General features: G+C 37.8%; 1 protein-coding gene across 1 annotated transcript in view; it reads left to right on the top strand.

Moving 5' to 3' along the window:
• LOC134387602 (zinc finger protein 564-like) overlaps positions 1-12,976 on the top strand; it is a 46,428-nt gene extending 33,452 nt beyond the window's left edge. The window contains exons 2-6 of the mRNA XM_063110025.1: positions 10,841-10,967; positions 11,171-11,231; positions 11,991-12,047; positions 12,132-12,725; positions 12,889-12,976. Coding sequence (XP_062966095.1) covers positions 10,841-10,967; positions 11,171-11,231; positions 11,991-12,047; positions 12,132-12,725; positions 12,889-12,976 — 927 coding nt within the window. The remainder of the gene's footprint in view (positions 1-10,840; positions 10,968-11,170; positions 11,232-11,990; positions 12,048-12,131; positions 12,726-12,888) is intronic.
• The last annotated feature ends 5,450 nt before the right edge of the window (positions 12,977-18,426 follow it).

Raw genomic sequence — 18,426 nt, 5'->3', positions numbered from 1 at the left:
TGTGTGTGTGTGTGTGTGTGTGTGTGTGTGTGTGTGTGTGTGTGTGTGTGTGTGTGTGTGTGTGTGTGTGTGTGTGTGTGTGTGTGTGTGTGTGTGTGTGTGTGTGTGTGTGTGTGTGTGTGTGTAGTTAGCCAATATATCTTTTTAGTTTCGTTACTATTCTTGTGGTCAGGGCCCTCGCCTTGGGTCCAGTTGGGTGTGGTTTTAGCACATCCTGTGTGTGTGTGTGTGTGTGTGTGTGTGTGTGTGTGTGTGTGTGTGTGTGTGTGTGTGTGTGTGTGTGTGTGTGTGTGTGTGTGTGTGTGTGTGTGTGTGTGTGTGTGTGTGTGTGTGTGTGTAGTTAGCCAATATATCTTTTTAGTTTCGTTACTATTCTTGTGGTCAGGGCCCTCGCCTTGGGTCCAGTTGGGTGTGGTTTTAGCACATCCTGTGTGTGTGTGTGTGTGTGTGTGTGTGTGTGTGTGTGTGTGTGTGTGTGTGTGTGTGTGTGTGTGTGTAGTTAGCCAATATATCTTTTTAGTTTCGTTACTATTCTTGTGGTCAGGGCCCTCGCCTTGGGTCCAGTTGGGTGTGGTTTTAGCACATCCTGTGTGTGTGTGTGTGTGTGTGTGTGTGTGTGTGTGTGTGTAGTTAGCCAATATATCTTTTTAGTTTCGTTACTATTCTTGTGGTCAGGGCCCTCGCCTTGGGTCCAGTTGGGTGTGGTTTTAGCACATCCTTTGTGTGTGTGTGTGTGTGTGTGTGTGTAGTTAGCCAATGTATCTTTTTAGTTTCGTTACTATTCTTGTGTTCTTCAGAGAGAGAGAGAGAGAGGTAGTTTTAGTGAAGCGGGTGGGCCGGCTTAGCCATGCTTTCCAACCTACAGCTTCCAAGGAACTTTTGGCCAGTTACTTAGCTCATAGACCTGTGTGAAGGGGTCTTGTGACCCAGACTCGCATGTGAAGGGTTTGTGACCCAATCTGTGAACGGGTTTGAGGGGTCTGTGAGCTCCAGACCCAGCCCTAACTCGGCAATTGGCCCAGTTGGTACAGGATTACCGGCAGGTAAAAGAGCCTGACAACTAGCATGGTCTTGTAGCTGGGCAATTGGCCTCACGAACAGGATTAAGAGTGCTATAATTGGCAATGTCGACAGGATTCCAGACATTAGCTGTGGCGCCATACCCCAGGCTGCCGGCTCCCTGATTAAAGGCTACCTTTCCTTATACCAACACTTGTCTCTCAATTGTTGGATATTGAGCAGCGAGCAAATGGACCTTTGGGGTATTGGTAACACCATGCCTGTGTCCTTCTTTGGACTCCTGGCTGGCTTGACAACTGTCTGACTCTGAGCTAACAAACCGAAAGGTGTCCTGAGACCAAAGAATGAAGCAGGGAACTCCATATGGTTTTTAAGGAGATTATTGTTGTTGTTGTTCTTATTACTATTACTATTATTGATGGGTGGTTACTTACAGGGGTCAGGCAGAGTACTGACCCATCTGAGTGCTGTGCAGCTGCTTTCTTCACACCGGGTGGAGGGAGAGTTTAGGGTTATAAGGGATTTAGAGACCAGTGTGGAGTTATGCCAAAGAGAAAAAGACTGGAAATACGAAATTCTCAGGCGCCCCAGAGACTCCTGTTACTTATCTTTGGAGTTGCCAGTGTCACGCCTGGTGTCACTCTCCTTATCTCAAGCATAGAGTTCTGTTCCTGTCCCTCTGTCAGTTGCTAAGTAACTTGTGAGAGGAAAAACTGTAACTCTCAAAGACAGAGACCCGAGGGCCATGAGGATGGAGTGAATTCTGACCAACATTCCTACATTTGCAAAAAATTTCTCCCAGTCTATGGCTTATTTTTCATTCTTCTAACACTGTCGTTCCCAGAGCAGGAATTTTTCATTTTAACGAAGTCAAACTTATAATTATATAAAAATTTATCATGAAATCCAGGGTACCCTGATTTTCTCCTATCTTATTTTCTATAAGTTTTGTACTTTTGCATTTTACAGTTATATCTGTGATGAGTTAATTTTTGTAAAAGGTATAAAGTTTGTGTCTAGGTTAATTTTTTTTATATGTGACTATTTACTGTTTTCAGCATTATTTGTTGAAAAGCCTATCTTTTCACCATGAAATTGCCTTTGGTTCTTTATCAAAAATCAGCTGACTATATTTGTGTGTGTATATAGGAAAAAAATTGACTTTGTGTATTAACCTTGCTATATTCTCTTATTAGTTCCAGTAGTTTTCTTTTTTTTCTTCTTTTTGGGGGGTGACTGGCCAGTACGGGGAACCAAATCCATGACCTTCATGTTATAAGGCTATGCTCTACCCAACTGAGCTAACTGGCCAGCACTGGGAGTTCTCTTTGTTGTGGAATTTTTGAGATTTCCACATAGAACAATCATGTTATATGCAACAAAGACAGTTTTATTTCTTTCTTCCCAGTCTGTATAGCTTTTATTTCCTTTTCTTTTCTTATTGCTTTAGTTAGGACTTCCAGTACAGTGTTGAATAGAAATGCTGTGAGGGGACTTTTTTGCCTTTATCCTCATGTTATTGGGAAAGCATCTAGTTTCTCATCCTTAAGTATGATGTTGATTACTGGTTTCTTGTAGATATTGTTTTTTGAGAAGAGGACATTCTCCTGTTCTCTTTTTAGTTTAGTTTGTAGTTATAAATGGATGTTGGTTTTGTCAAAAGCTTTTTCATTTTTATTTTTATTTCCCCCCTTTTATTTATCATATTAATAATAATTTTTATGTTGTTATGCTTACTTTGAGTTTAATTTGCTTTTCTGTTTTTAGTTTCCCAAGCTTCACCCTGAGATAATTGATCATAGATCTTTATTCTTTTGTAGTGTATGTATTCACCAGGGTAAATATTCCTCTAGGCACTGCACTTGCTGCATTTATAAATTTTGGTAAGTTCTACTTTTATTTATTCAAAATAATTTTGAATATCTCCTGAGATTCTTTGATCCATGTGTTATTTAGAAGTGTGTTGTTTATTTAATTGCCAAGTATTTGTGGGTTTTCAAGTTATCTTTCTGTTAGTGATTCCTGGATTAATGCCATGGCAGTCTAAGAGCATATTCTCTATTCTGTTCTTTCCAATTTGTTAAGGTGTATTTTATGTTGCAGAATGTGGGATATCTGGGGCTGAGCCCGTGGCGCACTTGGTAGAGTGCTGCGCTGGCAGCGCGGCGACGCTCCCGCCGCGGGTTCGGATCCTATATAGGACTGACCGGTGCACTCACTGGCTGAGTGCCGGTCACGAAAAAACGACAAAAAAACAAAACAAAACAAAGAATGTGGGATATCTTATCTTGGTGCATATTCTGTGTAACTTTCAGAAAAAATGTACATTCTGTTGTTTGAGGATGAAGCATTCTACTTTTAAATTAATTCCGCCTGCTGCTGTTCAATTCAACAATGTCCTAATTGTATATTGGATTTCCTAATTATTGATAGAGGGGTATTGGAGTCTGCAACTATACTAATGTATTCATGTATTTCTCCCTGCAGTTCTATCACGTTTTTTTGCCTAAAGTATTTTACCACTGTGTTGTTATGCACATGCACGCACATTAAGGATTGCCTTTTCTTCTTGGTGAATTCACTCCTTTATCATTATGTATGCCCCTCTATCACTGGGTTTTTCATGCTGTGAAATCATCTTTTTTTCTGAAATTAATATAGCCATGCTAGCTTGTTTTATTAGTGTTAATTTAGTAGATCTTTCTCCATCTCTCTATTTTTAATGTGTCTGGTTTTAATGTTTAAAGTGGGTTTCTTGTAAATAACATATATTAAATGTTACTTTTATCCACTCTGACAGTACCTGTCTTTCAGTTGTTGTAGCTGGACCATTGATATTTGAAGTTATTAATTTGATCGGGTTAATATTTATAGTTTTTTCTGTTTTTTATTTGTTGCTGATGTTCTTTGTATCTTTTTCATCTTCCATCCTTGTTTACCTTCTCTGCTTTTATATCGAGCATTTTACTTCATTCCATTTTTTTCTCCCCTCTTAGCATATCAATTATAAACTAAAAACTATATCATAGTTACAAATTAAAAACTATACCATATCAATTATAAACTAAAAACTAATAGTAGTTTTTTGTTATTGTTTTTTACTGTTTTCTGGTTGCCATTGAGTCTGTAGTACACATTTACAAGTAACCCAAGTCTTGTTTCAAGTAACACTTTACTATTTCACTGGCTATGCAAATACCTCATAAAAAAGTATTCCCAATTCCTCCTTTTCTATCCCTTGTAACATTGTTGTCATACATATCACTTATCCATAAGCTGTAATTACCAAATATATTGTTGCTGCTATTATTTTGAGCAAACTGTCATCTGTCAGATTATGAATAGAAAAAGCAAATATTATTTTATTTTCATTTGTTCCTTCTCTAATGCTCTACTTTTCTTCATCATTTTTTCTTCTTTACAAGAACTTTGTTTTAAGATTTCTTTCAAGACAGGTGCATTGGTGACACATTCCCTCAGTTTGTTGTTAGTCTCAGAAAGCCTTTATTTTTCCTTGACATTCCAAGAATATTTTTGCTCAATACTGAATTCTATGTGGGTCGTTTTTTTTTTTTTTTTTTTTTTTTTCAATATTTTATATATTTCATTCCAATCTCTTCTTGTTTGCATTTTTCTGAATAGAAATTTGATTTAATTGTTACGCATGTTTCTCTGCACCTAATCTGTTCGTTTTTTCTTCCTTGTAACTTCTTCCACAGTTCTTTGATTTTTTTTCCAGTTTGAATATGATATGCCTAGGTGTAGATTTTGGGGTATTTATAGTGCTTGGTGTTCACCGATATTCCTGGTGCTTTGGTGTCTATCATAAATTTTGGGAATTCTGAGTCATTATTGCTGCATTTATTTCTTGTTTTGTTTATTTTTTTCTCTTTCTTATTCAGTATTCCCAGTTTCAGATATATGTGTGTTATACCTCTTGTGATTTCCCCCCCAGTTCCTGGATATTCTGTTCTATCTTTTATGTTCTTTTTTTCCTTTGCGTTTCAGTTTTGGAAGGGTATATTGACATTTCTTCAAGATTGCAGATTCTTTCTATGTACATTTCAGCTGTATTGATAGCTCCTAAGGGCACTCTTCATTTCTGTTGCAGTGTATTTTATTTCCTGCATTACATTTTGAATTTTTGTTGGAATTTTCATGTCTCCACTTGAATTACTTATCTCTTTTTGCATTGCATATTGTTCACTATTTCCATTAGAACTCTTTAGATTTTAATCCTGTTTGTTTTACTTTCTGGTCTAATAATTCCAACATCTCTTGTATATCTGAATCTGGTTCTGGTGCTTGCCCTCTCTCCAAGCTATGTTTTAAGTCTTTTAGTATATCCCGTAATTTTTGTTTAAGACTGAACATGATGTACTTGGGGAAAGGAACTGATATAAGTAGGCCTGTAGTGTAAGGTTTTAGATTTCTCTTTCTGGATTTAGGCTGTGTTTACTATTTTTGGTTGCTGTAGGTGTCAGAGAACAAAATCTTTCCTGGTGTCTTTGCTATTATCTCTCCTGTCACCTTTGTGGTTCTGTAGAGACTTTATAATTTCTGAAAGGTGCAGAGAGAAACAGTGGAATATTTGTTTCATTCTATTCCTCTGTTATTAAACAGGAACCCTAATGATGCTAAGGTGCGGGTAGAGGGGCAAAATGCTATATAGTCTTATAATTTGGTCTCAATCTTTTAGTGAGCCTGTGACCCTGAGCTGTGATGTTCTGTGGTATAAGAAAGATATTTGATCTTTGTGTGTGGTTCCTATGACAGAACTCGTAAATCCTTTGTATTTCATGAGTGAGAAGAGTGATAGGATCTTCTTTTGTTGTAAAGAAGTGACTCTTAAAGCTTCTAGAAGACTTCAGAATGGGTATTGGTGACTCAATGAACCCTGAACATTCAGCCCTAGCCCCCAACATCGGGGGAAAAAAGAAGGGCAGGAGATTAAGTTAATCACCAATAGTCAATGGTTTAATCAGTCATGTCTCCAGAACAAAACTTTCATTAAGGCCGATAAATTTTAGGGTTCAGAGAACTTTTAGGTTGTTGAACACATCAAGGTATGATAGGAGGTGGCACAGCCGGGGAGAGCCTGCAAGCTCTTCATCCCTTTTCCCATACTTTGACCTACTCATCTCTTCCATTTTGCTGTTCCTAAGTTGTATTCTTTGTAATAACCTAATAATACTAAGTAAAGCACTCTCCTGAGTTCTGAGAGATGTTCTAGTGAATTATTGAAAGGGGTGTTGTGAGAACGTCCAAATTTGTAGTTGGCTGAGTAGAAGTGTGGGTATCCTGTGTACCCCATTTTGAGGCTGGCATCTTTGTGCGGGCAGTCTTGTGAACATGAGACCATAACCTGTGGAATCTGACACTAATCCTGGGTACTTAGTATTAAACTTGAATTTTGACACATAGTTTGTGTCATAGAGTTGGAGAAGTGGTGCTGGAAAAGACAGCACGTATTTGATGTCAGAAAGAAAAAAGCTTTTTGTCTGTTCATGTCTGGTAAAATCCTATTTGGTTAGGCCTTGATTAAATAGATTCTTTTGAGAACAGACCTTCTTAAAAAGAACAGAATATTCTGGGCATATTACAAAATGGCTACTTTTATTGACTTTCTCTCCAGTTTGGGGGACAAAGCTCTGCCTTATGACCTGAATTGCTTGATAAATCTAAGAGGAGTTTATGATTTTGTGTTTGTTGGCTTTCTACTTGCATGGATGGGAATGACAGTTTCTAATCTCTTTATTTGTCAAGCCAAACTTTGGCGGTCTGTGATTATTTATTTTGATATTACACTGTTGACAGTTTTAAAGCCTTCTTTTTCCCTTGTGCCCCACATCTGGATGTGGTGAAAGTAAACCTGGTGCTGTCAAGAGATCCAATCAAAATAGCCCCTTCCTTCGTGCTTGAACTCTCACACTGACCCACTTCCTAATGTCAGTAAATATCTTCAGCAGGTTTCTTTCTTTGCTCTCTCAGGCCATTTACACCTGCTTTACAGGCCTGTCCTGCTCTCCTCAGGAATGGAATTAATAAACCCTTTCCTATTCACTTGGCATGCGTATGGTGTCATTAATCTTGCCATCTGAAACAAACCTTGAATGAGGTTCACCTGCTCCTGCAATTGTAATACACTGTACTTAATTTTTCTATTCATAAATCCTTCCTGTCTTTTCATATTAATACATGCTGCCTTTTATTTTTAAAAGGTGCATATTATGGTGGGTTAAAATAACTAATTCCATCTAAATAGACACTTGGCTTATTACCAATTTTTGCTGCCAGATCTGTGAGTTAAAACTGAGTGCCATGTTACAGGGTAAAGGTAAATTATGTTCTTTTCCAAATTTAATTAATTCATTAACTTTTTAATTATGAAATGTATACAGAAAAGAATAATAAAAATATTTTATAGTAAGTTTTAATAATATAAACATCCTTCTAATCTTCATCAAGACACATAAATGGACCTTGGGCACCTGTTAGAATCTCCTGATATTCCCCTCCCCGACTCATCTCCATCTTGCCCCATAGGTGATGATTTTGATTCTTTGCTTGTTCTTCATCCCTTTACTCTCATTATTTTTCACTAAGCAGTGTTTTGTTGGTTTTACTTCCTTTGAACTTTCAAGAAATGAGTATTAAAGAATGCAATTACACTGGAAGGTTTTTTGATGGTTTCATGGCCTCTGTATGTTTCACACATGCTAATGTTTGAGGCTACAGGCCATCCAGTTTACTCCTCCATTCCAGTGGTTATTACCTCAGTGTGGGCCTCTGTGTGTGCTCAAAACTGGTGGGAAGCAGCCCTGAGGCTCATGAATGTAAGGATTTTGTGGAGGTCTAAGTCTCCATGCCTTATTCCTCATCCTGAGCTCTAACTTCCCAATAATTTTCTAGACTCATGAAACAGGACAGAGAAAAAAAGGAAAAACTGAGTCTGTGACACAAACGTGTTGAAATTAATACTTCTGCAAAAGAACATTTTTATTCAACCAGCAGAATTTGAGTATGTTCGTCTTCCTGGAGTACTTCAGGACAAACACGCCAGCTGCTTCTTGTTACAATTTGGATTTCCACAGGCCTCCTGGCTTCTCATGTTTGCTGATGGCAATAGAAGTAAAAGTGTACAGATCTTAAGGGTGTATTTATTCATTAATACCTTATCCAGACTTGACCCTGGTTTTCATGAAATGCTGAGTGATATGGTGTGTAATAAAGTAGAAAATGAACGAGTTTTTCTCAGGAGGAATTTGATGTTGGAGGTAGAGTCTGGGAGGCCTGATAGTTGGCCTCACCCCACCCAGTCCAGGGTTCTTGACTCCACCACAGGAAAGAATTCAAGGGCATACTCACAGTAGAAAGTGAGGACAAGTTTAATGTAACAGATAAGAAATACAAGTTCCACAGAGTGTGGCCTAGCTCAGGGACTGAGCAGGGCCCACACCAAGTTTAACACAAAAGTAAGTTCAGTACAGACATCAATCAAGCGTAACACAAAAGGAAGAAAAAGATACATTCAGTACAAAGTACAGGCTGGCTCAAGAGAATGAGCAGATGTTTGCTGAAAGTAAGTTAGATATAAAGTAAAGTATACACCCCTCAGCCAGCCAAGTATACACCCCTCAGCCAGCCAAGTGCAGGTACCTCTAGGAAAGTGAGCAACAACCACCCCGCCTTTACCTGGGATTTGGCTTTCATAGTTTATGTATCTAATGAATATTCAATTAAAGGGGTGGGTCCAAGTTATATGCACCAGAATGTTCTCTGCTCTCTACTGAGCGTGCCCAGCCACTGGGGTGCATAAGCCAGCCCCCTGTGTTCTCATTTTCCCCATGTTGATGCTAAAAATAGGTCTAACTGGCAACAGTAACTTTCCTCCAGGGGAGAGCTCACAGGAGGGGACCTGAGACCTCAGGGAGTAGCTGGAAACCCAGAGGTCTGTCCTGAAACCCAAAGCCATGGAAACTGAGCACCTCCTGTATCAAATTGAAGTTCTTAAAATGTGTTTTATTGGTATGGCATTTCTCTCATTTCTCCAAAGTGGTTTTGTTCCTGCCATTAGAGAACAATAAGACTTTTTTTTTTTTTTTTTTTTTTTCTGGTTACCTAAGATTTTATTTGGAGTAAGAAAAAACAGGTTTCCTCCTTAGATTCCCCGAGACTCGCTCTCCCTTATCTTTTTTTTTTTTTTTTAATTTTATTTTGTCAATATACGTTGTGGCTGATTATTGCTCCCCATCACCAAAACCTCCCTCCCTTCTCCCTTCCCCCCCAACAATGTCCTTTCTGTTTGCTTGTCGTATCAACTTCAAGTAATTGTGGTTGTTATATCTTCTTCCCCCCCTGTGTTTTTTTTTTGGTGTGTGTGTGTGTGTGTGTGTGAATTTATATATTAATTTTTAGCTCCCACCAATAAGTGAGAACATGTGGTATTTCTCTTTCTGTGCCTGACTTGTTTCACTTAATATAATTCTCTCAAGGTCCGTCCATGTTGTTGCAAATGGCAGTATTTCATTCGTTTTTATAGCTGAGTAGTATTCCATTGTGTAGATGTACCACATTTTCCGTATCCACTCATCTGATGATGGACATTTGGGCTGGTTCCAACTCTTGGCTATTGTAAAGAGTGCTGCGATGAACATTGGGGAACAGGTATACCTTCGACTTGATGATTTCCATTCCTCTGGGTATATTCCCAACAGTGGGATGGCTGGGTCATATGGTAGATCTATCTGCAATTGTTTGAGGAACCTCCATACCATTTTCCATAGAGGCTGCACCATTTTGCAGTCCCACCAACAATGTATGAGAGTTCCTTTTTCTCCGCAACCTCGCCAACATTTATCGTTCAGAGTCTTTTGGATTTTAGCCATCCTAACTGGGGTTAGATGGTATCTCAATGTGGTTTTGATTTGCATTTCCCGGATGCTGAGTGATGTTGAGCATTTTTTCATATGTCTGTTGGCCATTTGTATATCTTCCTTAGAAAAATGCCTACTTAGCTCTTTTGCCCATTTTTTAATTGGGTTGCTTGTTTTCTTCTTGTAAAGTTGTTTGAGTTCCTTGTATATTCTGGATATTAATCCTTTGTCAGATGTATATTTTGCAAATATTTTCTCCCACTCTGTTGGTTGTCTTTTAACTCTGTTAATTGTTTCTTTTGCTGTGCAGAAGCTTTTTAGTTTGATATAATCCCATTTGTTTATTTTTCCTTTGGTTGCCCGTGCTTTTGGGGTCGTATTCATGAAGTCTGTGCCCAGTCCTATTTCCTGAAGTGTTTCTCCTATGTTTTCTTTAAGAAGTTTTATTGTTTCAGGGTGTATATTTAAATCCTTAATCCATTTTGAGTTGATTTTAGTATACGGTGAGAGGTATGGATCTAGTTTCATTCTCCTGCATATGGATATCCAGTTATCCCAGCACCATTTGCTGAAGAGGCAGTCCCTTCCCCAGTGAATAGGCTTGGTGCCTTTGTCAAAGATCAGATGGAAGTAAGTGTGTGGGTTGATTTCTGGATTCTCTATTCTATTCCATTGGTCAGTGTGTCTGTTTTTATGCCAGTACCAGAGAACAATAAGACTTTAAGTGATTATGTGAAAATGTGGAAGTAATTTCTATGTGTTCATGATACTGTTAAATATATGATGAAATGAGGATGGACAGAGTCAGAGTTCTGACAACCAAGTTGTACAGTAAATGTTTGGAGACCACAGAATCAAGTGTGGACTTCATATGAATTGAGTATAGGTCCCCAGTGATGTCTGTCTCACTCATTCTCCTGTATTACATATATGTGATGTTTTAGGACTCAGTGGCCTTTGAGGATGTGGCTGTGAACTTCACTCAGGAGGAGTGGGCTCTATTGGATCCTTCTCAGAAGAAACTCTACAGAGATGTCATGCAGGAAACCTTCCTAAACCTGGCCTGTATAGGTAATGATAACAACATTCCTTACTTAGTCAATTAGGCAACAAGTGGTTCTTGCTCATCAGCTGTGTTCCAAGATTTTAAATGTAGAAAAAAAATACTTTGGTCAACCAAACAGGCAGAGTCAGTGTTAATCATGGATTTAGATCTTATAATTGTTCTATAGTTTCTAGTAATTTGTAATTATTTTTCTGGGTCTGCATTTTAGGGAAAAACTGGAAAAACCAGAACATTGAAAATGAGTACAAAAACCAAGGGAGAAATCTAAGGTGAGTGGCACTCATAAGAGTAAGTGGTGGTGCACAAGGGAATCTTAGTATGTCACGAAATTTCAAAAACACAAAAAGGAAAACAGTAAGCCCAGCTTTACATTTATGTAGTTTTTGGAAATTTTCACCAAAAATGTTTCCTTAAAAATGTCATAGGTGTTCCATCTGTGAAAAATAATTCATATTGAAACAGTATTAAGAAACCCCATACATAATAAATATGTCTGTTTTGGTAATAGCTATGGCTGAGCCCTTTTCCTGAGCATTGAGTGTATTCACTTGCACACAGTCCAGACAGAGCAAAAACTTATGCTTTCCCTGAAAATAGTTAAAATGTTACTCTTATACCTACAAATAAACATAAAATCATTAGTTAAAAATCCCACTAGTAGTGTGCTACTCAGTTTATACAGAAATTATGGTAGAGGGACACAGTGAAAGAAAAGAAGATGATCAATGTGGAAAAATCACCAGCTAGACTCCCAATCTTAATCTGAACAATCGTAATCTGGAATAAAACCATGTAAATGCAATGTGTGTGGAAGTTTTTATGCTTTATTCATTTCTTAATAGGTACCACGATTCTCACACTGGACAGAATCCAAATAAGTATCAGAAATATGAAGAGAAGCCATATAAATGTGAGGAATTTGAGAAAGACTTTAACCCTCCCAGTTCATTTCTAATGCATGAAAGGACTCAGGCTGGCAAAAAACCCTATGAATGTAAACAATGTGATAAAGCCTTCAGATGTCCCAGTTCCTTCAGAATACATGAAAGAATTCACAGTGGAGAGAGACCCTATGAATGTAAGGAATGCAGGAAAACCTTCATTTCTCTCCAAGGAGTGCAAAGACATATGATAACACACAATGGAGATGGTCCTTGTAAATGTAAGGTATGTGGGAAAGCCTTTCACTGGCTCAGTTCACTTCAAATTCATGAAAGGACTCACACTGGAGAGAAACCCTATGAGTGTAAACAATGTGGTAAAGCCTTCAGTCATTCCAATTCATTTCGAAGACATGAAAGGATTCACACTGGAGAGAAACCCTATGAGTGTAAACAGTGTGGTAAGGCCTTCCGGTGTTCCGGTTACACTAAAATGCACGAAAAAATTCACACTGGAGAGAGACCCTATGAATGTAAGAAATGTGGGAAAACTTTCATTTCTCTCAAAAGAGTTCGAAGACATATGATAACACACACTGGAGAGGGACCTTGTAAATGTAAGGTATGTGGGAAAGCCTTTGACTGTCCCAGTTCAATTCAAAATCATGAAAGGACTCACACTGGAGAGAAACCCTATGAGTGTAAACAATGTGGTAAAACTTTCAGTCGTTCCAGTTACATTAAAATGCATGAAAGAATTCACACTGGAGAGAAACCCTATGAATGTAAACAGTGTGGTAAATCCTTTAGTCGTTCCGGTTCCATTAAAATACATGAAAGAACTCATACTGGAAAGAAATCCTATGAATGTAGGAATGTGGGAAAGCCTTCAAATTTCTCACTTCCTTTTGACATAAAAGAAATCTCATCATACTGGAGTGAAACCTAATGAAGGAATGTGGGAAGGCTTACATATCATCCAACCTTTTGAGCACACAAGGGAATACATAATGGAGAGATACCCTATGAATGTCGTAATGTGGAAAAAAGCCTTCTGTCTTCCCAGTTCAATTCAAAGCTATGAAAGTACACACACTGGTGAGAAACCCCTTGAATATATAAGCAGTGTGTAAAAGGTGGCCTACATCCTGGCAAAAAGATGTACACACTGAATAGAAACCCTGTTAGTTTTTAAAACACAGGAATATTTTCAATTTTAGCAAATATGTGAAAAGTCATGTGAAAACTCACATTGCAGATCAGTCCTATAATTGTAGGTAACATGAAAAGCTTGATGGAAGTTGGTTGATGTGTAATGTTCTAGAAAATTCACAACATGAAGGAAATTTTGTAGAAGTTATAAATATTTGGTTTATCACTGTCTCATTCTTTAAATGGGTGTATGGGCTATTGATTTCTACTTTTTTGTAAAAAATAAATTAACCTTAGCTTATTGTAACCTACTTTATAAACATTAATTTTTTTAAAAAAATTTCACTGTTCTGTAATAACACTTAGCTTAAAACAAATTCATTGTACAGTTGTACAAAAATATTTTCTTTCTTTATATCCTTATTCTATATGGCCTTTAAAAACAAAAAAACTATTTTGTTTAAAAACTAAGACAAACACACATTAGCCCAGGCCTACCCAGGGTCAGGATCATCAGTATCACTGTCTTCCAACTCCACATCTTGTCCCAGTGGAAGGTCTTCAGAGGCATTAACATGCATGTAGCTGTTACTTCCTATAATAACAAGGCCTTTTTACGGAAACCTCCTGAAGACGCTACCTGAAGCTTTTACAGTTAATTTTTTTTTTATGAGTAGAAGTACACTGTAAAATAACGATAAACTTATAGTATAGTAAATACATAAACAGTAACATAGTTGTTTATTATCATTGTCAAGTATTGTATTCATACATAATTGTAATCGGGCTCCCACAATCCCCTCCTCACATGTAAACAATTTGCTAGAATTACTCAAGGAAATCAGCAAAACACTTAAGTTTATCAGTATATTACAAAAGATGCAACTCAGGAACAGTCAAATGGAAGAAATGTTTAGGACAAGGGAAGAGGGGGATGGGCAAAGCTCCCCCTCTTGGGGTACACCACCCTTCCAGCACATCAATGTGTTCACCAACCTGCCAGCTCTCTGAATGTCTCTGTTCAAGAGATTTTTTAAGAACTCAGTCTATAAATTCCCTCCCCTTCCTAAGGATGAGGGCTAGGGATTAGATTTCCAACTCTGTAATCATGGGTTTGGTCTTTTTGGTCACCAGCACCCATTGTGATCCTATCCAGGGGCTCCACCTTGTCACTCCATTAGCATGTACTCTAGCATGGTCTGAAAGGGACTTGATACAAATAGCAAAAGATACTTTCACTCAGAAATCCCAAGGGATTTAGGACTTCTGAGTCCTATATTTTTTATTATACCAAAAAAGCAAATAAACTCTCAAATTCATAAACCTTTTTACCAAGGCCTAGAACTCAAAGGTGTCTTTCTCTAAGTGAGACCCTCACAGATGTTCTCGTTTTGCATAAATTACACTCTGACTAAACCAACTCTGGCAATGCAGAACCAAAGTGCAGACACTGTTGAATTTTACCCAAGGCCTGTAATCCTGATAAGTAGCTATGATTAAAGAAACACCCACCACCACCATCCTTGGTGTTCTGGAAAAGCAGGCTTCTGCAAGAAAAACCCTTCTCATTGGGACTTAGGTTATGTCCCTTTTTTAGCCATGACAAAGCCAGGCACAGACTTCCTAAATTTCCACTTTTTGCCTCATGAACCATTAGCAAAGCATTTTGTTTTCACTAATCACTTGTAACAAAATACTTGTTAGCCAAACTTTGGTTAAGTTTCTCTCCTTCCAGCCCCTGAACTTAGTCCCACCTTCAGCATCCTGAGCTAGCACAAAATCCCTCTTTTGCCCTCCTTAGAACAGGCTGACCAAAGGGTAAAACATTCTCTGATCTAGGATCTTACTTTGCCATCTTCCATCATGCCCTCTGCCTCCTACCTTCTTTGTAATCTTGTTTGCTCCTCCCTGGTAAAGAAAAGTCTTTTTCTGCCTCAACATTGAGAAGTTTGCAGATCTTATACTTGGTACATTTCCCTATAACAATATTCCTTTAGCATAAGGTTATTTCTTATCCAAATTCAGATGTGTTTTTATTTTGAAGATTTCTAGAAATGGTTCCAGGACAGTAACAATTACAACCTCAGAAATAGCATTACCCATCCAATCACATCTGTCCACAGCTTTCCAGTGCTCTGTAGCTTATCAGCATAAGGGCTCCTTTCACAGTCAGTGTGAGCAGGCTGGGACACATGCAGGGGAGGCTTCTCAGGAAGAACCAGCTGGGCCTTCAGTGACCTCCATCTGCAGGCTCCAGTATGGCCTTAGCTCAGCCTCGGGCTTTTGCTGTCCAGATGACTGTTCACTTACTTTTAAACAACAACATATTGAGTGTTTGAAGAATCCAGCAAAATCACTCAAATTCACTGTTTATGTATATCAAAGGAAAAGAAATTGTAAGATATCTGTACTTTATAGCTCAACAACAAAAAGTACAAAGTGTCTGTCCCTTTCAGACAATAAAGATGATTATTTCCATGACAAATCATTTAGTAAATGATCATACTTGAATACTTCTAAGTGTTGCCAAGTCCCATTAACATAGGATTTAGCATTAATCTCCAGTATCCAGATAACAGGAAACAACAGATTGTCACAAATTCTTCACCCTGAAAAGGAAAGGAACTAATGTTTTTGTGAATCCTTTATAATTCACCAATTTCTACCACACTTTTTGATAGGAGAGAGATTTTCCCTAAGTCTGTTCCTTGATTACATTCTCAAGGATAATCCTTGGAATTTCATTTGAATTCACCCATAAGAAAAGAACAGATCTCTTGCAACAAAACAAGGATGCCCACTTTCCCCACTCTTATTCAATACAGTACTAGAAGTTCTAGCCTGTGCAATAAAGCAAAAGAAAGCAATAAAGGGCATCTAAATCAGAAAGTAGGAAGTCAAACTAACCCTATTTGCAGATGACATAATTCTATACATAGAAAACCCTAAGTATTCCACCAAAAAAATCACTAGAACTAATAAATGAATTCAATATAGTAGCAGGATACAACACACAGAAATCAATAGCCTTCCTATACACCAATAATGAAATAGGTGAAGAAGAAATCAAGAAAGTAGTCCCATTCACAATGGCTTCCAAAAATATATATATAATATATATGTGGAAGTAAGTTTAATTAAGGAGGTGAAAAACCTCTACGGTGAAAACTATAAAACAGTTGTTAAAAAATTGAAGAAGAGGGCCAGCCCGTGGCTCACTCGGGAGAGTGCGGTGCTGATAACACCAAGGCCCCGGGTTCGGATCCCATATAGGGATGGCCGGTTCGCTCACTGGCTGAGCGTGGGGCTGACAACACCAAGTCAAGGGTTAAGATCCCCTTACTGGTCATCTTTAAAAAAAAAAAAAAAAAAAAAATTGAAGAAGACACAAATAAATGGAGAGATGTCCCACACTCATGGGTTGGAAGAATTAACATCATCAAAATGTCCATATTACCCAAAGCAATCTACACATTCAATGCAATCCCTCTCAAAATATGAATGACATTCTTCACAGAAATAGGAAAAACTACCTTAAAATTTGGATGGAAACACAAAAGACCAGTATAGCTAAAGCAATCTTGAATGAAAAGAACAAAGTTGGAGGCATCATACTTCCTGACTTCAAAATATACTATAAAACTATAGTAACCAAAACAGCATGGTACTGGCATAAAAATAAACAAATAGACCAATGGAACAGAATAGAGAGCCCAGAAACAAACCGATGCACTTACAGCCAACTGATTTTCAGTAAAGGTGCCAAGAATATACAGTGCAGAAAGGACAGCCTCTTCAGTAAACGGTCCTGGGAAAACTGTATATCCATATGCAGAAGATTGAAACTAGTCTCCTATTTCTAATCATACACAAAAATCAACTCAAAATGGATTAAATTCCAAAATTTAAGACCCAAAACTATGAAACATAGTTTCATAGAAGAAAACATAGGTGAAACATTATACAAAATGGAAGTGGGCAGTGCTTTTTTGAAAAAACTACAAAGGCACGGGTAACTAAAGCGAAAATACACAATGGGACTACATCAAACAAAAGCTTCTGCACAGCAAGGGACACTATCAACAAAGTGAAGAGAAAACAGAATGAGAGAAAGTGTTTGCCAGCTGCATGTGGGGGCTAATATACAAAATGTATAAGGAACTTAAATGACAAGAGCAAAAAAACAACGCAATTTAAAAATAGGCAAAGGACCTACACATTTCTCAAAAGAAGACATACAAATGGCCAACAAGCACATGAAAAAAATATTAAAAATCACTAATCATCAGAGAAATGCAAATTAAAACCAGCATGAGATATTATCTCACCCCAGTTAGAATGGCTGTTACCAACAATACAGAAAATAACAAATGCAGGTGAGGACATGGAGAAAAGTGAACCCTCTTCTGTTGGTGGGAATGTAAATTGGTACAGCCATTGTGGAAAACAGTTTGAAGGTTCCTCAGAGAACAAAAAATAGAGCTACCTTATGATCTAGCTATCCCACTGCTGGGTATATACCCAAAGGAAATGAAATCAATATATCAAAAAGACATCTGCAATCACATGTTCATCACACCGCTATTCACAATAGCCAGGAGATGGACTCAACCTAAATGTTTATCAATGGACAAATGGATAAAAAACTATGAGATATATATATATATATACACACACAATGGAATACTATTCAGCTATAAAAAGAAATGGTATCATGTCATTTGCAGCAACATGGATGGAACTGGAAATCATCATGCTAAGTGAAGTAAGTCAGGTACAGAAAGATAAATACTGCATGAACTCACTCATGTGGAATCTTTTAAAAAAAGGTTCTCATAGAAGTAGAGAGTAGAATAATGGTTACCAGATGTGAAAAGGAGTCAAGGAGGGGGTGGAGATGGAGAAGGGGTCGACTAACAAGCACAAAACTATGCTGTCTATTCTGAGTAACTCATTGTACAGTATATATATGCATGTATTGGAACAACATACTGTACCCCACAAAAATAAAATTAAAAAAAAGAACAGATCTCAGAAACTTACTACACATTCTCTGGGAAACAAAAACCATACATAAGAATTTTTAACAAGTGAAATATGCCTAGATCTTTTTTTTCTGAAATCCTCTTTCTTACCACTTTGTGAATATTTTATCTTTCAAGCTCTGTTGATAAAATACATTTTACATTTAATAAAAAACAGGATCAAATAAATCATTTCAAGGTGATAAGCCCAAGGAGGGGCATTGCAGGCTGGAACACAGACTTGGGTGACTTAAATGTGAGGTCAGGTCATTGTATCATGTGGAACATCCCCACCCCCTTCCTGCTCACTGAAGTGCTTGCTCCCTGACCACCATCCCAAGAGACAGTGAATTTTGTCCTCTTGTGAACCTGAATTGTATTTTGCTTTTCAGATTCTTCCATCACCT

The sequence above is a fragment of the Cynocephalus volans genome, chromosome 10 (assembly GCF_027409185.1).
Source record: "Cynocephalus volans isolate mCynVol1 chromosome 10, mCynVol1.pri, whole genome shotgun sequence".
Classification (NCBI taxonomy): Eukaryota; Metazoa; Chordata; class Mammalia; order Dermoptera; family Cynocephalidae; genus Cynocephalus; species Cynocephalus volans.
Note: the sequence above shows the minus strand (reverse complement) of the source record. Positions and strands in the feature narration are given on the sequence as shown.